This window comes from Branchiostoma belcheri, unplaced genomic scaffold (genome assembly GCF_001625305.1).
Source record: "Branchiostoma belcheri isolate BF01 breed outbred unplaced genomic scaffold, Haploidv18h27 scaffold19, whole genome shotgun sequence".
NCBI lineage: Eukaryota > Metazoa > Chordata > Leptocardii > Amphioxiformes > Branchiostomatidae > Branchiostoma > Branchiostoma belcheri.
Window position 1 is genome coordinate 2,922,034 of NW_017803379.1, and position 23,035 is coordinate 2,945,068.

Genomic DNA, 23,035 nt, shown 5'->3' on the forward strand with positions numbered 1-23,035 from the left:
CTTCTCGCTCTCCGTGGCAAAAACTCCCTCGGCAGCAAATCGTCCCTCGCGGCCGCATACTAGTAGTATTACTCGCGTCGCTCAGAGAAAAAATAACGCCGACGCCCAACAAGACTGCGAAGGAGGCTACCACAACAGTTGGTCCGCTAAAGTTGGTCGCTCTGTTTCTACTCTTTTCAGCCACCTCAGAAGCCTGGTAGAGGCTACCCCCCCCCCAAGTCAGACGGTTTGCGTGCCTTCTAAATAGTGCCCTCCGCCTCCTTTCCACATTACCCTCAGCATAACCACAAACTACCCAAGTGCGCGGCAAATATCTCCTCTTCTCAGACTACTGCAGGAGTATCTGAACTTCCTGTAGTGGTCACAAATTCCCTCGGAGTAACCCAGATGCCCAGACATGCCCGACAGAAGGTAAACACACAAATCTGTCATCGGACGATTAGTACTCTCCGAACAGAGATTCTTTATTGACACAACAAAAAAGTACAGAGACTTTTGTACTGGTCTTCTACAACTCAACTTAACTAAACTTAAACAAAGCTACATACATGTGTGGATTACGTCATCTTACGTACAGAGTATATGTATGATGTAACAATAAAGGTTAACTATTCTCTAACATGTGGTCTCTAAGATCGAAACATTCTTTAATGTATTTTCCTAATTTGAACACTGTATTGGTTATCTCCACTGAGAATGTAGTTGAATTTATCTATAGCATCTAACGTATTGAAATCGCGGAAAGAAAGGTGAACAGCAATAGGCGCTTATCATTGTATAGTGTACAGTCCATTATAAAATGGTGCTCATTTTCAATCATGTTTGGACAAAATGGAGTAGCCTCCTTTTCAGGCGTTCCGGGATCGGTCGTTTTTTTTTCGGGGGGGGGGGACGCCGAAGGGCGGTTTAATATACCGGCTATACCGATACAGATACAGACCAAAATTCTTTCCTGACGTTTTGATTACTTATGTCAGTACTATAACTGCAGGTGATCATACTACGGTTTTTGTGCGTTTGTCACGGTGTGAACAGATTTTCGCTTGACTGTAAATAAACGGCGTGGCGCCATCTACGTGATATGAGGTCCTCGCGACAGGAAAACCACAGTCCTTCAGACCAGTGGTGGCGGTTGGAAAAACATGCAGGCGTACAGGGCATGGGTCTGCATCGCCGGTTTATCAAAGAAATGACCATCTTTGAACTTGGTTAGGCACTCGGGTCGTCGCTAAGAAAAACTGTCAAGCGGCAGCCAGTTTACATAATAAACGACTATCCTCACATGCAGTAACAAGTCCCATATATAAAGTATGAATGGTAGGCATAATTTGTCACTGACTGATAGACGGAATGAGAAAAATTTGTGTGGAGTGGGAGAACTGGTGTGTGCACATTTCCTCCATCTATGCAATAATTTGTTTTGTGGTCTCGTGGTTTAAGACATAACTATAAATCTTATTTTCTTATTTTTTCCGACCGAACATTTGCGAGACTAAGCCGGAAAAACTCCCGAAACGCCGGGATCTGTCGTTAACAGCTACCAGATGCCCGGACCAGGAGAAACAGTCACCCTTCCCGTCTGCGACTTTCTCTCCGTTCTGGGATGTTCTTTCCGGACTGTATTGCGCAATCATTACATCATTACACTTCCCTTTGGCACTAGTTCAACGTGCAACACAACACTCGGTTGACCGCAATTGCGTATTTTATCTGCATAATTCTACTATTTCTACGTATGTTTTTCAGGTAGTATCCGATTATCTGTGGTACACATTTGCCACTGTAAAATGAACTTGAAGTTGTCTACGTTTCTTACTACAACACCTCTTGTCTGTCATCACCTTCTTGCAGTACCAGGCACGAGGAGAGTGAAGAGGAAGAGAAGTCAAAGGTTTAGGGTAACGACGCGGTCATATTCGTACGGTAGGAATTTGATGGACTCGTAGAACAGCAAAACTTGAGGAAAGAAAACAGACCACAGGAACCAAATGGAGGAAGCCGGTTGTCATTATCATCTGTGGTGCCCCAACGGTCAAATAATTAGACTGAGGGATAAACGAGATGAGAGAGAATTTTCGGCAGGCTGTAACAAAACCAACAACTGATGACAAGCATCTAATAAAGCCTTTCCCGTAAGAAGACAGCTATCACAATTATTAGTTTGTGATTGTGCGATGAATGTGACCGTGCCCTTACAGTATAGCCTCTGTCAGGCTTTAGATGCGGCTGGATAGAGTAGATATTGGCCTAATAGACAGGTAACATGCCTAGTCCGCTAAAGGAGTATAGTCCCTACAAGGCTGTTCTTTCTCAATACAAGACTAGTATGACCAGTTCCGACCGGCCCAGGAACCTGTTCACTGTTGTACAAACAGTCGTGGGGGGTGGTTAACATCCTGTGTGGGTGGAAAAAGGATTTACTTGTTAGTCCCTCAAACGTCACTTGCACAAGGGAATGAGGTCAGCCTCAACAGGCCCGCCGTACGGTCAACTTTCTCTAACTTGTATGAATGAATGACGACCTGCATTGCACATTTTTGCCACACGTGCACTGGGCTAAGTACAGGTCAAAACAAGACACGATGGAAAAGATACATACAAAATAAAACTAGTTATCATTACATAAATTCAACTTCTCGCTTTTCAGTTATAGTAGAGATAAAGGAACAGTTTCGATGGAAGGTTTGTCAATTTGCATTAGGAATATGAATTTTTCTACAGTGCTCAAGTGTATGAAGTAAGGAAATAGGTTTTGTACAAGCCTATACAGATAATTTCTCTCTTGTGCTAACTTTGTGTTTATATATTATCTAGGACCTTTAGAGAGCTACATTCTCTTCATTGTGACTGATCAGTAGTCATTGTTTGACTTACTAGTATTTCTCACGTTTACACTTACGATGACGACAATGACTTGCTAGCTTTGGCGATGACTTAACCGTTAAAATAAAACATACAATCATTGAATGTGTACAAGTTGTCAGGCTGTCCAATTTGTCTCCGATAGACTCAGGTCTGGTACTAGTATACTCTGCAGCTTTTATGTATGAGGTGCATTTCGACGCTGACAAGAAAGGGGAGCTAAAGATCGCATGAGATTGTCTGACCCTGCTCTCCAGGCAGAGGTTGGTGGAGAAGATTATGACGTCCTGTCTATCAGAGGCCCCGTTAATGTAGCGACAGAAAACGGGGAATATGATACATGTAGAAAGTTCACGATCTTCTCCACCAACCTCTGCTTGGAGAGTAGCCTGACCCTACGTAAAGCGACTACCCAGCAGATTTGTACCACACAGAGCTGGGCTCTTCCAGGTGAACCACGCCTCACTGGACGTCTTACATTCCTGGGATTACAGTATATTCACCTGGGCGAAGACATGTCAATCAGAAGAACTAAATTTTGTATGGGTACAGCTTTAAGGTACAGAGAAAGACTTACAAGAGCCGGTTGTGGTACCCAAACTTTGGATCAAGGACCAGTAAAGTGTAATGAAAACGACTCACATTTCTACGAGTCCTCCTCAGACCCATGTCAAACATAGCCTAAAACTGCCGAACTCCTCCCAACCATGGTTAGGAGTAGGTCGGGAGCAAGGTCGGCTATGGTTCCGCTACTGTTCGGCTTTAATAATTTGTTTGGCTGGTGTTCGAGAGTAGACCAACAGAGATCGGAGTCAAATTTGACTCAAATTTAACTTAAAGTCGATTCGTATAGAAGGGTAGGCGTGCCCTAACCCTGCATGTATGACAGAGGTAACCTCTACCAGGCTTCGGGAGGCGGCAAACTGTACTCTCCAGCGGACCGACTACCCTGGCATGTTATCTCTCTACTTTGGCCAATTTCTACTCTTTCTAACCGCCTCCCGAAGCCTGGTAAAGGCTAGCTTTATGGAATGGAGCGAAACCCTGCCGCACCACGCCCCCTCTGTACACACAACAAACAGGTGCCCGAGACTGATGTGCCACTTCACCCGACCCTACTGCCTCTGACAGCCAGCTATTATCGGGTATTTATCAAACTGATAGACCGTTTCATCGGCGCCGAAGAGTTGGTACATAAAGGTTCAGTATAACGTTTACCGAGGCTTACCCTAACCTAGAGAGTGTTAACATGTTTACATGTGTAGGTACGTGACTACTTCACGATTGCATAGCTCTGTCTAACTAACAAGCAAAATCGTTCGGAAGCGTTTATATTATGCAGGCACACAAAGTTCAATCATTGGGCCATCATTATGGCTCTCTGGATGTGTAAGTACTAAAATACACGCACGTACCCAAGCTTCTGTTGTTTATAATGAGGACACTCTGCAGCGTACGCTTGGTTATAAACAAATCATCAATCATCAACGAAGTCTCTTGTATTTACCTGTAATTTGTCCCTTTGTGGTTCCTTTAATGATGGTGGCCAGAAAAATACAACGATACAGGATATAGGGGTAGTGTGTCATTCAAACGCTAGTCTAAGCTTCCTAGGAGTATACGGTAAGAGGGTGTGTTTATGAAGGTATGTTTTAGAGCACCCAAAGCAGTAACATACCAACTTCGCACGCGGCGCGGCGGCGGCAGCTAGCTATATTACACCGAACGACCTGTTACACCCAATCTTTGCAAATCTAATTGCAGGAGTTGTTTAAAGCTTTCTAGTGATGATCGATACTCCAACTGTATGGCACCTGCCGTATCTGGCGTTAGTCTCCACCAGACACCTTTGCAGGCTGATTAAGTAGTAGAAATCGACCTTGAAAGGGCCATAGAGGGTCCAATTTGTCTGTACGGCATTCCTTTTTAAGGCCAATTTCTACTACATGTACATTGTATTTAATCAGCCTGAAAAGGAGTCTGGCTGAGACCACGGTGACGTGCCGGGGAGAAGTCGTCGCGGTGACCGGCAGCTGACCCCGGCAGGTGAGACAAATGACTCCCGCCTACGCGCACACCTTTATCTCAGGTAACGGGAAAAACAACAGGTAAAGGACCAACAGCGAGTCCTTTCATCTCGCCGCTGTACCTGGAGAGATTTGTCCGTAAACACACCAATTATCGGACTATCCTGGCTGGGACGGGCTACACACGGAGGGAGTCTGGCACGGTCCGGGTAGCCTCTTCCAGGCTTCGGGAAGCCGCTGTGAAGAGTAGAAATTTGCCAAATAGATAGATAACACGCCAGGGGATTTGGTCCGCTAAGAGAACGGAGCGGCAAACTGTACTCTCTTGCGGACCAACTCCCCTGACACGTTTTAATATCTCTCTATTTGGCCAATTTCTACTCTACAATTTCCAGCCGCCTCCCGAAGCCTGGTAGAGGCTACCGCCCGGGTACAAACACAGGCAGCAAACCGGCCCGTCACGGGGATCAGCGCAGTCACCCATCACCGGGCCGGCCGGGAAAACATTTACACAGGAGCCACTGTGGACTCAAACAGCCCTATCAACCATGTACTACTTACCTATATCTCTACTCTGTCGGTCTTTCATGTGGGCCTGTTTGTTTCAAGCAGCACGTACACAGTACATGGGTCATGGAGATCAGTGTTCTTAAAAAGCGGCTTATCATCAAGCCTTTTTGTGACACGAAAATTTAAGTAGGGGATGAAGACAAAAACAATACCGTTGATCATGAAATCTCAAACACCAATGAAGTCAATTGAGTTGATTTCTTACAGAAAACGGCAGTTTCACCATTGACATTGATGAATCATGTTCAGTCCAAACTCATTTGGCAGATGGACTTCGACATTGCGAATTTCTTCATTTGGGGCAAGTGCTTTTTCGAACATAGAAAATTGAATGACGTTTCAAAATATGTTTTTGGGATAGTTTGTCGTTTTCTCATTGGTTTTCCCTCCATATCGTAAACTGTCACAAACACGAGGATGACGACACTCGAATCGATGCTAGCTACCAGCTAAGACCAAGGTTCAGAGAAAACAGCACGCGTACATTGTCACGTACCGGAAGATGACGCGAGCGACGAAAATAATGACAGCTCACAAACTTTGTAGTTTGTACTGTCTTCTCGTGTGACATTCAAATGAACTATTTCACCAACACTGATATTTTGATCTTCTCTTAACTGAGCTAATTCGATCTTCAAATACATGTAGTACCCATCCCGAAGCCCTGGTCACTGCCGTAACATTAACGGTGCTGTCACATCAGTCCTAGGTCGTTGTATGATTTTGATGCCGTATGATTTTCAAGCAGACTCTGGCCGATTCAACCGCCTACGGGCATCTATCGCAGCCGTTTTGGTAACAAAATTTGCAGGAGAGCTGATTTTTACAGGACACATGCACGACTGTCCCAATGATGCCCTTCGGTGTAGTTTGAAAACGTACGATGATCGTACGACGTTTGTGACCTAACGACCAAAACATAACACTTGACGTGTTGTCCCTCACACACGCGTCTGGCAGGTGAACGGAATGGTACGTTGTGTTTACAAGCAAGTCTGCATGGACGCCTGCCAAACCACGGCGGATGACTCAGTCCTCCACAGTTAAGGCACTTCTCTTGAATCTTAACCCCTGACACACAAGAGCTTCGTCTGTTTCTTGTTTTCTGTCGGCTCCCAAGGTTTCTGGAAAACTATCTAGAGTTGGAAATTACACTCCTCTAACCATCTAACTTCTTGCATACTGCTACAGTATTCAATCTATTTTGGCTAATTTCTACAACGTACTTTCTCAGCAAGCCGGGGGGCAGGTAGAGACCAGTTAAGAGTGACAGAGACTAAGTTGTTTTTGTGTTCAGACAAGCTAAAAAAAAGAACGTTCAACAAGCTTGGTTGAGAGGACTTGCCTGTGGCACCTGGCAGACAAGCAGAAAATTACGGTGGTAAAAAGTGGTCTTTCCGACCCAAATATGTTCTACAGGTCGTTGTCACTAATCTTGTGACCATATTTCCATGACGTCAATCAATGGTCATTTGATCTTTTGTTTCTGTGTAAGACCATGAATATTAAAACTCAACGATCCCTCCCACTTTTATTGTGAACGATAACATCCTGATATCACATATCAATTTCTGTGAATGGGTATATCTGACTGCTGGGTATCCTACAAAGTATTTTCACCCTGTTGACAAGAATGTTGAACGTTTGTTCGTGTCGTGTGAAAAACCAACATAACCGTGTAGTGGAAAAGTCAACTTCTATTTAAGACAACAGTCTGAGAATGTTGGATATGTATATCACCTAGCATACCAAACACTAGTCGCTATAGCCCCCCTGGGTCGGAGTCTCACGCCACACAATGGTTCTCTAGCAGTACCAGTCACCCATACTGGTGGATAAACATGTGTGTGAGTACGGTATTGTGGTGTCGGCTTGCTGTTTGGGCACGGTTGCGACGTAAACTTCTAGGGGGAGAGAAAGAATCGTACCACCGTCCCATTGTTGTCGGGCCGTAACGAGGAAAATTGACACCGCGTAAATACCAGGAGCAGGGAACCGAAGATGTCTCCAAGGGGCGAATGACGTAAAGTCTCTCCTTAGTAACAACCACCTTTTTCAGGAGGCGCGGCCAAGTACACAATGGGGGTGATGTGAGAAAAACAGTCTTAACCTTTTAATGATGCAGATGTTGTAGTTGTAATTTTGTATCCGTGTTGCTTTTTCACATCATTTCCACACCGTTGGAAGGCTATATGAAAATAGATGTTGTGGTTATACTGACTAGAAAAAGCTCAGTACAATCATTAACACCCAAAAGTGGTTTCCTCCGACAAATTGTCGCCGCAGGGGGTACGGAAAAGCCCGCCAAGGTGGGCTGAGGGGGCGTGGCAAAGGGTAAAGGGGCGTGCGGAACTTCTATAAATACACTTCACGTACATTCGGTGCCTAGGTAACAATCAGAACACGTGATCGCCCGAGGATCATGTATCCTCAACTTCTTATATATAATCTAGGCCACCGTCACTTCTGAGTCAACTTGTCAGTAGGTCCCACGACTTTCCCCCCAAGTCTTTAGAAAGTTCACGTAGCTAGATTTAACCTGGTCGGTCGCGCCTTTCCATTCGGGAAGCGGCGTCCGCTCACAATAGAACAGTGCCGTCGAGTTCAAATTGAAGGTCGTCGGACTCGCTACAGTAGTGTTAGCCAGCGTCGTAACGTATCGACAGCCCTTTTCTTTACCCATATAGCCCTTCTCGAAGCAATCATAGAGTTTTTAAAAGCGGTGGTGGGCACGCTGGTGTCCCAGATGCACGTCAGTGTGGTGTTCCCGATCATACCGGCCAGCGACGTCGCGGAGGTGCTCGGGGAGGCCGAGAGCTCGAGCAGCTCCAGCGGACACGGCACGGACGACGACCGCTCCGACACAGACGACATGTCCGAGGACTCCGGTCGGGAAACTCCAGGTAAGCAACGATAGCGCAGATAGCCTCTAGCAGGCTTCGGGAAACGGCTGGAAAGAGCAGAAATTGGCCAAATAGCCAGATTACATGCTTATAGAGTACAGTTTGCCGCCCCTGAGCGGACTAACTCCCCTGGCATGTTATTTTAGCCAATTTCTACTCTTTCCAGCCGCTTCCCGAAGCCTGACAGGGACTATACACAGACTCAGTCACTTGTTTTTGTATGTCTTATGCCGTAAACTCTTCTGTGACTTTATTGCTGGCCTTTCTTTCAGTATAACATGTACATGTAGAAGTTAGAACCATGCCGTCCGTCCCGCCCACCTCAAAATGGCAGCCAAGTTGACAGTCTTGTCTCTCTCTACTGATGACTCATCAGGCTAGTATGGCTAGTTCTAGAGTAACAACACAACCTTACCATATAGTGGCAGTGGCAAGAAAGTACGTCAGAAATCTTTGAATCTGAACTTTCTTGTACAACGTCTTGTTAAGAGCTACAATGACGTCATGGGAAGATCACTGACCCATTACACTCTTAAGGAAATAGACCACCTGATACCGCAAGCTGATCTCTGCTGGCGTTTTTCCACTGTCTTTTTATGGCAGGAAATGTGTAATATATGCAAACCACGTACGTTAGAATTAAGCCTGGTACAGAGAACTAGTAATATGTTATTATGACTTGACATACAAGGCCTGAATATTACAGGTGGTAGACCAAATATAGAACATGACGCCACTGTCGGACATGCACGCTGCCCCGGGGCCTAAATATTTCAAAGCGCCCAACAGGTCATTGACATATCTACGTCAATAGTGTTCTACAAACATGTTAGTTTGTGTTCACACGGCTCTACTCTGCTCTTGAACGCTAGGTCTCAAACTAGGTACATACATCCGTAAATAATTTGATCAGGGTGGTAAATGATTGAGTAGTAAAGTTCACAACCATTTGTGAATACAAGGACTTTACTATAAAATACATACGTAATTTTCCGTTGCTGTGATGTTTGTTCTTCCAACGAAGCGGTTAGAAATTGCCCACCACTTCAAAAGTATGACAAGCAGAATTTGTGATTAGATTGTTACTTAACTAATCTACACGCGCGCCTGATCGCGACTAAGCACAGCTCACGAGCGACTAGGATTTTAACAGGGCATGCTGCCATGTCTGTACGAGGGTAAACGGTCCGAATTTGGACAGAGCGGGTGGCCGAAACGCCAGGCCATTAGTCAGTGTCCATGTCCATTAGTGGTCAGCCATGCTCGGTGGGCGGGGAGCGTGGCGTATCCATCATTCAGGTGTTTCTTCTCCCCTTACCGCCTCACAGGCTACTGTTGACATACCTTCACGTACTGCACAGCTTCTCATGTGTGTTGCTGCACGTATATCACTTGTCGGTCTAACCCGCTAGCCTCTACCAGGCTTCGGGAGCGGCGGAAAATTATAAAGAACTCGTGTAGAAATTGTTCAAATATACAGCTGACATACCAGGGGAGTTGGTCCGCTAAAGAGTACAGTTTGCGGCTCTGAAGCCTGTCGTGTCGGACCAACTCCCCTGGCATGTTATTTGTCTACTTGAACAATTTGGCTGTACAAGTTCTAAATAAATTGCAGTCGCTTCAAGCAGCTGGTAGAGGCTGGTAGAGGTATCTGTGTACTTAGCCAGTTTATACTATTTCCAGTCCCTTCTGAAGCCTGAAGCCCTTCTATACCATTTCTGTCTTCATTTGCAGCAGGAAATGGCTGTATAAATTCTACAACACACTTGTACAACCCCCATTGACCGTTAGAACACGTGAAAACGTATCCCGGTCAACGACCTTTCAGTTACGTCGCGACGTCATCGAAAAAATGGGCTGCCGAAACTTCCGTATTTTCGCGGAAAGAGTCCAAAGGTCGCGCAGGGCTTCCAAGTTGTCCCATGCTGGCGGGGGCAGCCGGCTAGCACCTGTTGCGAGGAAATGAGCTGACTTTTACTGTGGCTTACGATGAACAGGATGTGGTGAAATACGTAATCCTAGTTTACCTGTTTCAATGAATAAACTGTCACCGTTTGGTGTATGAAATAGATTTCTGTCCCCAGTAACAGTAAAACAATTACTAAACGCTGGTCATGAACCATTTTGGCGTAAGGCCAGTATTTACAGTCCAGAAACGCTCCAAAGTACTTCTCTCCTGGAAAATGTCATGTTATGACTTTTAGGAGGCGAGGTACCCCTTTGAAGACTACCTTAAATCAACAAAGCAGTTAACAAAGCTGTTAACACAGTGTGATGAAAGAGTTGTACCCAGTAGAGCTCAAGAGAAGTTATTGGGTAGATATAACTTAGTTATGTGTGTGGGATGTAACTAAGATACACGTACCCGACAGTTTACACATGTGTTCTCATGGAGGACGGTGTTGTTTTATCCTTTGGCGGTGTAGTCAATGTTACTTCTTTTATCAATTTCAAAGCAGTTGGATATTGTTATTCTGTCCCTTAGTCCTTTATTATTTCTTTGTCCTTGCCATAATTTTTCTTCATCTTTTGAAAACTCCCAAGGATATAACTGTTACCTCCGAAAGATTAAGAACAAATCAAACTTGTACATACCATAGATACCCAGCAGCCCTTGCGAACAGAGCTAGGTGACGTCCATGTTTGAAAAGTCACAAGGTCATGGTGACATGACCTCACCACTAGACACTACAGTGTCATCACGGTCACAAAGGTCAAGGATCCACTACTTAGTGGGTGATCCTGAGATAAGTCCGCGAGCAGTGACTCATTTCTGATTTGTTCAGGATTGCGTCAAGCTGGTCACCAATGAAATTGTTAAATTGTGAGAAATAATCCCAGGACAAAGGAACAGTGGTCATCAGAGGTCACCAAACGGTTGTCTTTACGAGTGATACTAATTCAAGGACAGGCCTATGTCCTCATGAAATGTACGTTGACTGAAAGAAACGATGTTTAGGAGTTAATTTCTTCCTTTTTGATCACACTTTTTGAACAACATCGACACAAATCTAATACTAGTAGGTCTGTGTTTTGCTAAGAGTCTTGGGCTCTAAGACATTGCCTCTGCCGTTGTTTAAATTAAACATGACGTCAAGATGGGTTCAACTATGAAAGGAAGTTGGGATCAAGAGCTACAGAGCCCTGGGGCCAAACTGATTAACCTCGGTCTTCCTACGTTAAAACTCGGGAAGTGCACCATTATAGGCCTCCCTGTAAATTTTTACGTAATCAAAGACCACAACAAACAAACAGAAGGGAAGTGGTGGGAGCCATCAATAAAGGGGTGTGTCTGGTTAGCTTGTTGATGCGCTCTCAGTGTCCTTCATTCATGTGTGTTGATGAAACTTGACCATTGCAACATTAGTGCTCGGCACGTTGTGTGCTCGTATCAGTAATCCAACACTTGAAAACGAGATGTCTTCTGGTCAGACACACAAAAATAACTCACTGATGATGAGTTCGCGTGCAGAGATAGGCACAGCTACAGGCTAACCGAGCTATGTCTGGAGCAACTGTGACTTGCCATTAGTGCTTCTAAGACGAGTTTGGACTTGCTCTTAAGGTTGATTTCTAATGACTGGTCTACAGCAGGAGTCAGAATGTCTGCGGCGTAATCGGTGCCGCTTGGAGTCTTGGATGCCATATGGCTTGTGAAATATAATACAAACAAATTGACCACATCTGACGACATTTATCACCACCTTTGCCTTAAAAACACAGCGGGAAGTTTCATCCAATGACACTAGAAGTCCGCTACATTATTTAGTTGAATGACTACTTTTCTATACCACTGGTGTCGTTTAATTGGTATTGGTTATCTGTATCATGAAGCAATTGTTACGTGAAATAACTGTAAACAGAAACCCCACATGCACACGCCATTCGGCCGCTGGGAAGTGGTGATTGAATCCTGACACGTATTAAGTTCCAACCATCAACTCGCCTTATTGTGCTTTACTGTTATCAATCTGGTGTCCCGGTGACTCCTCTGGTGAATCGGACATTCCTGGCTGATGCTCGGCATTCCAGTGTGGATGACGGGAGCGTGCCTGTCGTGCCGCGGTGGGAGCCCGCGGGGACACCGCGCGCCGACTCACCGCCACTTCCCCCGCCTTCTGATATACTGCCAACTCTTCCGATGGAGAAAGTGAGAGTCTTGCTAGCCTCGACCAGGCTTCAGAAGCGGTTGGGAAGAGTAGAAATTGGCCAAATACACATGCAACATGTCAGGGGAGTTTGTCCAGTAAAGTTCGCTCACGAAAACTGCACCACTTTTATTATTTGGTCAATTTCTTCACTTTCCAGCCGCTTCTGAAGCTCGTTAGTGCCAACTCTTTCCACCGAATGGGCAAACAAGCTATATAAAACGAATACAAATATCATCATTGGATATTTTGAATACGGTTTTGCCTGATTTGACTTTATTTTCGAGAATGACCAGTACTGACCCTGACGTTCACCTTCTTTTGCCCTTGCGATGCCGAAATAAACGTTGGACTTATTTATGGGACAGTATTGATTTCGGAAAATAATAAGTAGCTATTGAAAACTGAATAATATCAGTAAATACGATAGAACAATAGTCTGAGAACTTCTACTTTTGGCGCAGTGCTCTACTAGTTTCTGGTGTTGACCGACGCCCCAAAAACCTCTTTTGACCGAAACATGATGGTACATACATACACATTCACTGCTACCGCATGTACTTCTACCGAAAACCGTCTGGTCACCCACCAGAAACAAAAGTTTAAACTCACCCCACATAGGAAACGAAAACTCATGTTTCACTTTAGAGAAAGTTCACTTCAATCGGAAGCAATTTTCCGGCACAACTTCCGGTGACTCTAAAAGTCTTACAAACGTTTCCTTAGTGTTCAGATTGTTTCAAGATAAGGAAAAAAAGTCACCAATCATTTGTGCAAAGTTCGCTTCTCAGTGTACTTAAAGCTTTGTCAGTGCACAAAGGTGAGTTAAACACCACAATAACCCAGGTAAAGACATGCACTGGTCTGTACTAACACCAAGGATACCCTTATCTGTGACGTCAATGTGACGTCAGGTCCGGAGACAAACAAGCATAAGACCCGGGATTGGTGGGGTTCTGCTAGGAGTCCCCTGATTGGTCACTTACTTCCGGTGGTTTCAATTACCAATGTTTGTCTAAAGTTGAGTGACAGTCAATACGTTTAAAGTAGAGTGACCTACTGGACGACCTTTCGGGCACCATATGGGGAGTTAGAAACTTCTGTATCGACAGCGTTGATTGGTCCGCACGACTATAGGTGCCGAAATGTCAGCTTACGGACTACGAAAGCTGGAACGTGAAAAACGCACTGTCCAAACGTTTTGGACAGAAGAAGACCGGGCTATATTCCAAGTTTTAGACAGAGAGGTGGCATACCGACACAGTATGTCGCCAAGTGGCCTAGTTGAAGTCGTTTTTCATAAAACATATCTAGCTCAGCCCTTCCCTATCCCTTGATGGCAGGATTCTCGGGCCACTTGACGGCAAATTGAACTAATCAACAACTCTCAAGTTATCGGTTCACATGACGAACTACAGTGTAGTCCCTGTCTAAAAATTGACATACACCGCCGCCGTACGACAGCACTGAATGATCAAGAATGATCATGATGCTTCTATCAAAACTAGCCATTTGGAAAGATAGGAAGACACCTAGGAGGGATAGAACGAACCCACGAACGTGATCGGATAACTGATAAGGTGCTAGACTGACATCGGTATGTCGGTATAATTTACCAATTATCACAGTTCAGAAGACAACAAACTTTCCTGGAACTGGCTGGCGTGGGTGTGCGAAAGGCCTCCACATGTTTTCTCTTGTTGCAGATGGCCCCTCGAGTCAGTATGTACATTGACGGTGCGACTGTTTTCCAACGTATAACAGTTAGCTAGTTATATATATGATTTATACTTATAGCCATGAGTTGTTATACATGCATATGGCTATTATTATAGTATTAATGTGCGAACTGAAACGTCACTTTTCTTGATGAGCAAAGAAGATGATCCGTGTGAAATTAAAAATTCTTATTGTTATAAATTTGATGTATGGCATTTGTGCCACATTTATGTGTCGTATCTGTCGCACGCAAAAAGTCCATAAAAATTACTGGGGTTACTGTTTCCACCAATCAGAGCGCTCGTTACAAGTCCCGCCTCTTGTTCCGGGCGGCATGCCTTTGTGTGCCCATATTTGGCGGAGCACTTCCGGTGTGACTCGGCTCTATACGCGCTGCTCTGCGCGCAGTTCATTCATTCAGTACTGTGCAGTACCAGGTGACAACGCCTGCCCGAGAGATACATTTTTCGGTCTAAAACTTGGTTTTTCCCTGACTTGTTTCGACCCACAGAAAGTCTGCAAGTTCCAGAGGAAATGGCCGTTGCTGCCGTCAACTTGCCGATGTCCTCAACGGACGATTCGGTCTTCTCTGCGGACAACATGTTCGGCGGTGGCGGGCAGGGGAGCGCAGGGGGCGCGCCGACCGCACCGGCCCGCGATCGCACCTTCTTGCGGCCGCTCCTGCACTCCGAGGGGGAGGACTGGGGAGAGGTAGGTCCCTGAGTTTCAGTTATTTCTCAAAGACGTATATTCATAAATCTATGACAAGTGTTTAGGAGTAGAAGGAGGAGAAACGTAGTCGTTAGATTGTCGTTAGTTTCGCAAGGTTACGAAACCTCGAGTGTGTGTGTGTGTGTGTGCGTGCCCGCCTCCTTCGTAGCCGCGCCGCCATGCCATGGCGGGCCGAAGCGTTTGTCAACTTTCAGGCCCGACTTAAAATCACGTACCATACTCTCCCGCTCCATACGATCGTTTTGTCAGTTCCTATGGTCTGTTCCGTGACAAGTGAGCAGTTTGATTTAGGATCTATATTTTGAATATTTGTTTTGATGACTTTCTACCGTGACACTTGTGGAATTTCGCCAACTCGTGTTGCCTGACATGCCTGGCCCGGTCAGCGACCAACATGTAGTCGGTCCAAAAAATCATACAGCCTTTCTCTAGAACAATCTACCTCAGGCTCACAATCCTGTGTAATATTTTACCTAAAACGTGGGGATTTTGCCGAAAACTAGTCAGATTTGTGTACAAATAAGGTCGGGTAGTTTGAGTGAAATCGCGGTGGGGTAGGAGCACGTAGCACATGCCCCATATGCGTGGGCGGGGGGACCGCCCTCTTCTCGGGCCCGCGCTCTGCGCTCTGCCTGGCCTGCCGCCTGGCCTACCGCAGTCGTCACGGCCCGACTCCGTGCTGGTCGCGTTATCTGGTGATTTCCTGCAACACTTGACACCCCATCGCGAACAAACGAATCCATTCTCCCGGCGACACCTCGTGTGGGAGTCATCGCGCCAGATAACCTAATGAATAACACGTTTTAGCCGTAAAACGTGAAGTTTATTTCTCATCCTTGTATCACCAGGGAATATGATTCACAGTGTGTACGGTTAGTTTACATCCGCATGTAGCATGCTTTCCCGCGCTTTTAGACGTTAAATGTACGGAAAAAAAGAGAAGGACATTAGAAAATAGGCAGAAGTAGTTATCTCCACAATTTACCCTTCTTAGCTTGTCTGATCCGGTAAGGTATTAAACTGATCGCCCCTCATCAAAACCTCATGTGGAGGGCAAACGAAAATAAAACTTGGCGTCGGGTCAAACAGTCGGCACAAGTCACGTTCTTCGGAACCACTTCCTGACGGGTTCTAACCAGTCTGATCTCCCCATAACCTTCCTGGTCTGATATACAGCACAAACATTAACAAACAATACAGTGCAGATCTTGCTGCAATACCAGTATGAATGTACTTCCTAATACTAGTATCCAAGCAGAATCAAATTGGCCAGACAGTTACCATTTGGCCTGGCGGAGACATACCAGTACAGAAAGAAAGCCCAATAAAACGCCCCAAAACACGGCAAAAGTTAGCCGAAGCCTTGGAGAGTAGGTACTTCCCCTCTGGACACTATGCTGGATGGGGCAACACTGTACAGAGTATTGAATAACAACTCAGAGCCTGAGGGGAACACTTGTTTACATGATAAAGAGTACAAAATTCCTGGAAAACTATCTGCTTGAAAGGGCAAGGCTTCAGAAAGTGTCTGTTCCCTTACTGCAACTCGATACTGACTTCCTCTCTTCCTGGAAAAAAATGTTGATGCCCTAGTTATTGTAGTGTCCTTAGTACCAGTAGTAAGTGGGGGCCTTTCACCTTTGTAGTCTGGTTACATATTACCTGGGGTCTGCTAACACCATAAAGGGGAAGGGCTTGGGTTACACAGGCATCAATGGCAAGGACTTAAATGGCACAAACCCAATAAGGCTTTACTGTTCTACTTCACTGTTTTACAATAAATCAAGGGAAGAGAGGTTGGAGAAAAGGACTGTCGGAAACAGAGTGTACCTTCCGACAGGTGCACAGCTTCTACTCCTGGTGCTTCACCACTTGTTTAGTTTTCATTACAGCTGTGAAAACGTGTTTATCTACACTCTTTTGGCAGCATTTGAATAATACCATTGGCAAACAGTACATATTGTGCCGCGGCCCACTAAAGCTAGGGGACAGTCAACATATGTGAAAGCCTGGCAAAGCAGGAGCGAACTTTTTCACGATTATTCTCACATCATCCAGTTTGCCACCATTGGGCTAATCACCTGCAAATTACATCAGTAACCAGATCAGGTGGACGCAAAAGGATTGAAACTTGTTTGTGGACGAGAGAAAATTGGTTAAAGCCTTTATAGTATTTTTAGCAATTACAGTAAGACAACAGTTGGAACAGGGCAGTCTTTCTTGGCGGTTCTAAAACGCAAAGTCACCCTTTGTGACGTCATGCAAGATGGCTGGAAATAGCCATGATGGAAGAGGTAGTAAGCAAACAGTTACAAACACGTTTGTTGTAGCAACAAATTCAACAGTCATCAAAGTTCTCCCGGCAGCACCACAACAATCTTATCTTGTTTTGTACCCATAAACTGGATTTCTATCTTGAAAGGCTTCAGTTTCCAGACCGTCGGTGCCTCCATTATATTTTGGCAGTGAATGTCTAATCTGGCAAGTGTTCAACAATGTGAATTAAGTACTTGTGAACTTGCAGACACAAAGCTACCGAAGTTACCCGAGTTTACACTGTGTTTGCGTGACGAGTGTTGCTGCACTCAAAGTAAAGACAGCCTCACATGTGGGGACTTCTCATTAAACTGGGAATAACACCAAGGTTCCCTTGACTGGTGCAGATCCCCTGGGCTTGGAGAGGGCCCAAGTCTGAGTCACCCCACACTCAATATAGCCCAGACACAGTAAAGTCGCTGTGTGGTACATCAAGGCACTTGGTTATTGTAGGTGGACAAAATTCCAGTCTGTTTACTGTCCAAACTTGGGCACAAGTTCAAGTTTGCAGTGGACTGTCATTCAACTGAAAGCTGGGTAACTTCAGTTCAGTTTCCAGGGAACACTTGTTTACAGTTTGTTTACATCTGTGTAACCAACCATGTTAGCAATGTAACATGTTCTTGGATAGTTACTAATGGATGATGTTATGATGTTATGTTTGGATAAAAGAATTTATGGTAAGTTTTGTTTTGTTTCTTCAGCAGACCTTCAAAGAGATGGACAAATACCTTCAGCTGCCCGACCACGCGCTTCCACCGCCCGAGAAGAAGTCTCGGAGAGAGAGCGCCTCAGTCGTCGACGACTTTTTCAAGGAGGAACCCAAAAACGGCAGCAACAACAACAAAGACGGTCCGCTGAACATCAACTTCAATGTCATCATCCCAAACCAGACCAGAGACTATAACAACCTCAGAACAGGGCTGGTCAGGCCTCGGACTCTAAATGTGAAGACAGAGCCCCTGCCAGTCTCCTGCGACTTCCATTCGGACAGTTCCACTCCCATCCACTCCTCCCCAGTGGGGACCCCCATCACAAGCTTCGCCTCCCCCAGCACACCCAGCACATCCACGTTTGTGACACCCAGTCAACCCGACAACCCCGTCACTTCCCAGAGCGCGGTCCACGTGGGCCACGCGGGAATGAGCATGAACTTAGCAGCGCTGAACGTCCGCATTAAGGAGGAGGAAGAACCAAAGTCGTGCAGCTTTCACAAGTCCTTGCCTGTGTCCATGTACCACACGGCCCCCATGGCCGGCGGCAGCGTCCAGTTCGCCTCCGTGCAGTATCCGTTCGTATCGCAACAGTCCGGCTTCCCCACACCTCCAAACTCCCACCCCGGAAGTCCGTCAGAGGAGCCCAACGCGCTGACGCCGCCCCCTCCATATTCCATAGCAGTAGCGCAGCTCCACACCAACCCCTACGGCAACCTGGTCATCCAGTCCCACGGACCTCCCAGCAAGCCCGCCCAAGGACACCAGGCCATCTACAACAGGAAAAACAACCCCGAGCTCGAGAAGAGGAGAATTCACCACTGCAACTACCCAGGTGAACTTTGCTCGCATATTTCGTGTTGTTATTACTATATTTAGCGTTTCCTCATGCATGTAGGGCAATTACTGGGCAGATTTACGACGGATAGACAGAGCAAACATTGACAGGTCACTCTAAATCCTGCAAGGTTTCTAGACAAGGCTTTTAATCTTTTTCTGATGGGGCAGTCTTTGTCTTCCTATCAAGTTTCCTGACTTACAAAAGGAGCTGATTAGAGATGGCAAAGGTTATTGGGTAACCAGGATGAAGGATAAGATTCGGTTATTAACACAGTGACCAAGTAACCAGGAGAACAGTTGGGAAGGATGAGACCTGATCAGGCTAAGATGGGCTGAAATCCCACAGGACACAAAATTCAGACCACTCTAGACTCTAGAGTAACTATGGATGTGAAAATTAATTCAACAGAATTGGGGGAAGGGTTAAAGAAACAAAGACTGAATATCAAAAATACTTAAGTGAGATAAAACTAAAAACCTGAAAGATTACACAGTGTATAATTTGTAAAAGCATACCATATCAATATAAAAGGGACACAGTTTGTTGATAAATTAACCTGGTCACCCCACCACTTGAATATGAGTCATCACAGATGTGACAATGTAGATTGGATTCAATTGAGTATGAATCACTAGGCAGACTGTACCATGTTGCTACTGTGGGGGTGTTCTAACTAGTTTTAACTTCAGGGAGGTGTGAGATTAAGTACAAAGTAAACTTGTAGAAGGAAGTTGTGAGAAGACGTGAATAAACTAAGGGAAGGAAACGAAGACTAGTGTTACTGCTAATAATGGTGGTACTGGTAGTACATGTAGTCATAGGTGTGAGACAAGTGAAGGTGATATACTAAGTTATAGACATTCCTACGGCAGTAGATGTGACATTTGAAATTTGATGGGCTCGTAAGATACACTTTTAATTCTATCCACTAACAAGAACTTAGATAGCATCTTGTCAGTTTTCACATACAGCAATTAAGTTTCAAGGCTCTTGGTGGTTTCTTTATGTAACTACACATTATTCACGGCCCATTACAGCAATCCTACATAGTGCTATTGACGTTTTGTTTTGGCACAAAAAACATGATCGTAAAAGCCTTATAATGAAGGTACGACCTTGAGATGGGATCTGGAGGGGTTTTGTGCCATGCTGTGCTGGTGATTATGATCTAAATGGTTTGTGTTTGTCCCCTTATGCAGGCTGCACCAAGGTGTACACAAAGAGCTCCCACCTCAAAGCACACCAAAGGACACACACAGGTGAGAAACTGTCCCTGCCATCAATTCCTGAGCAAATTGACTGTTAGGAAAATTACATACCTTGTATTTTTTATGTGTATCATTCAAGGTGCTTGGTTTCCCAAGGGGAAAGACTAAACAATACGAGCACATTTCTAGATCAGTAGATATAGCCTCAGTACATTGCCATGACCCCAAGGTGAGACTATTGTTCGATCTGGCAGTGTTTGTGTGCGGTGCGACTAGGCGCCAAATTAATGATCCCATACCAAAACCTTGTTGGCAAGAGTGGTTGACTGAATAGGTGCTAACAAACAGTTTGTGAAAAAAATAATAGTCCGGTGTATGCCCCCACTGTTTGCTTAACGTAGCCTCAAGGACAGGTGAATTTGTTCATTCGACAGGTAATTTGTCTGTTGTCTGGGTGTCTAAACTTCAAAGACTTCAACGCCAATTCATTACCCATTCAGTTGCTTGATTGTGTTTAGTCTTGTGTGCATAGCGTTCTGTTAACACAGGCTGACAACCTTTATTCCCTTAATTGCTGTGTTTTGGCTGTAGCTACAACCGTTGACCTGGCCAAAAATGTGAAGACAAAGAATGATCATTCCTAAGGAGTATTGAATTTGATGTGAAGATAATGAAGTGCCACTTTGTAGTTGTGTTAATCTTTAGAAAATTTGACTGATTTGACCGACCTTTGAACTGGCACATTGACAATTGTGCTGTAAAAATGTTTTCTGGATATTAAAGTTTAAAAAAAAACACCAGCCTGTTGCTTGAACCATATCCAAAATGTTGTGAAATTATCCCTTATTATCCACTTTGTATCTTTTGATTATACACATTACATAAAACTGCACCTGGTGGTAGTAGAGGAACTGTTAAAAAAAGTCCTTCATACAGAAGCAAGGTCACACTTGGTTTACAGCCAGACAATATGGTACTTAGTGAAGTAGAGTGTCTCCAGTTTTACATTTATTGTTACTCTTGTAAAATCTTCCCAAGGTGATCATTTCTTTAATGTTTGCCCTTCTTCTGTGTCCTTATCCTACAGGTGAGAAACCATACAAGTGCACATGGGAGGGGTGCCAGTGGCGGTTTGCCCGCTCGGACGAACTCACGCGCCACTACAGGAAACACACGGGGGCTAAGCCATTCAAGTGTCAGGTGTGCGAGCGCTGTTTCTCCCGCTCCGACCATCTCGCCCTGCACATGAAGAGGCATCAGAACTTCCACTGCTGAGACCGTCTCCAACATCCACCTCTTCATGACTGGGTCACAAACACAGCAGCGCCTTCTGTTTTTAATGTATTTTCTAAATTTGATACTGATCTGTAAAGTTATGAAATGGTAAATGCTGTGCTGTGCTACCTGTGACCAGCGGCAGAGGTGGATTTGGTAGGTAACAATAACAAATAAGGTGCCTTAGCAACAAACCCCTGCTTGTACACTGCATCAATCTATGGTGACAGGCTAAAAGCCTGGTCCAATATGTCACTTGAAGGGTGCTGGATTCAGTTGATAGCCACATCAGTTACACGTTTTGTACATTTGCTTACCACTTTGAAGAGGGTCTCAAATGTTTGTCCTGGTATTACATGGATACACAATAAGCCGTAGCGAAAGGCAACAGCAGTTTTGTTGGGACCCGAGGAGCAGTTAGTTAATATTTCTCCAGCATGCCAACAGTGAAATGTGGGGATCTGTTTTGCCATATTTGTCTGGGCAATTTGTGTTAGAAAGCAAAGAAAACATCGACATATTTGATGATTGTGCGTGGGCGAGTGGGCATGCATGGCCTCCAGCCATTTGTAACAGCACTACCCCAGTTTGGTACAACACTATGCAAACACCACTGTTCAACTAGGGTGTCAAGATGGTACAACTCACAACATAATATTTGTTGCAAAGAGAGAAACCAGGAGAAACTTTTGACTACATCTGTGTCTACCTCTATGAGGTTTTAAAACATGGACTTACAACGCTGATAGAAAATATGAGATATCGTATTGAGAAGAAATATTATTTCTGTTACAGTTGCATTTCCAGCATATTTTTGTGGGAGCCTATGCTTGTAATGAAAGCTCAGGATATACCGTGACAATCAGTTGTTAAAAATATGGTGGTACGAAGGTAGCTATGTATCAAGCTCTATGCAATGAGTTGATAGATTTTTTATATAGGAAAAAAAGCTGTAGTGTATAGAGAATATTGAAATTCGCTATCTGTACATTTTGGATGATTTGTTTTCCATCAAAGTTTTGGGTGAAGAAGATATAGAATAGTTATGTCTTAAAATAGTACTGAAAAGCAGTAGCATATTTTATATAAAGCAAAGGTAAGGAGTATTGTATGATATGACGATATCGCAACAATAATTGTTGTATAGAAAAAAACAATCCTTCTGTACAATCACTCGACATGAGTGCATAATGGAGACTATTTATTAAGGAGCAAATTTCAATGGTTGCAGATGTATCATATTGTTTGCAGAGATATGTTCAGGTCTCTTTAAGGTTATGTCTCACCTCCATAAAAAAACACAACAAAAAAAGGATTCCATGGTTCTCTATGAAGTATCACTTTGTGCTTTCTACTAAGATATGTTGCAATAAAAACTCTCCAAGCTCAAGGAAAGACTTGCTTTCTTCTTGTGTGTTTGACAAGTTTTAGGCCCAGGATTTAGGATTATTGTAAAATTTGTTACTCCCTACAGTAGAACTAATAGAGTGGTACTTGTCATCAAACAAGTTTGCAGGCTATACAGTACATGAAAATAGGATATATAAAGGTCACACAAAGTCTGTTAGGCACTGACCTTTTTAATACCTCCCTTCCAGGTTTGTCCTTTGTACAGTCAGCATAATTTGAGGATAGAAACTGAGCTGTAGGAGAAACAATCCTCCTACACACTTACCTTCATCACTAGTGAAGAGATGACAAAATGGCTTACATTTGTCAAA

At 44.5% G+C, this 23,035-nt stretch overlaps 1 protein-coding gene across 2 annotated transcripts; it reads left to right on the top strand.

The window, feature by feature from the left end:
• Window positions 1–7,903: 7,903 nt before the first annotated feature.
• Window positions 7,904–22,709, top strand: LOC109467963 (Krueppel-like factor 5). Of its 2 annotated transcripts, none has more exons than XM_019766145.1 (5): window positions 7,904–8,362; window positions 14,741–14,940; window positions 17,985–18,825; window positions 20,031–20,090; window positions 21,127–22,709. In XM_019766145.1, exons 1-5 carry the CDS (start codon window positions 8,206–8,208, stop codon window positions 21,312–21,314), a joined length of 1,446 nt encoding a protein of 481 aa, XP_019621704.1. In that variant the 5' UTR covers window positions 7,904–8,205; the 3' UTR covers window positions 21,315–22,709. The 2 variants fall into 2 exon arrangements, with proteins under 2 accessions (XP_019621704.1, XP_019621703.1); XM_019766144.1 differs by having other exon boundaries at window positions 7,909–8,362; window positions 17,982–18,825.
• Window positions 22,710–23,035: the final 326 nt, after the last annotated feature.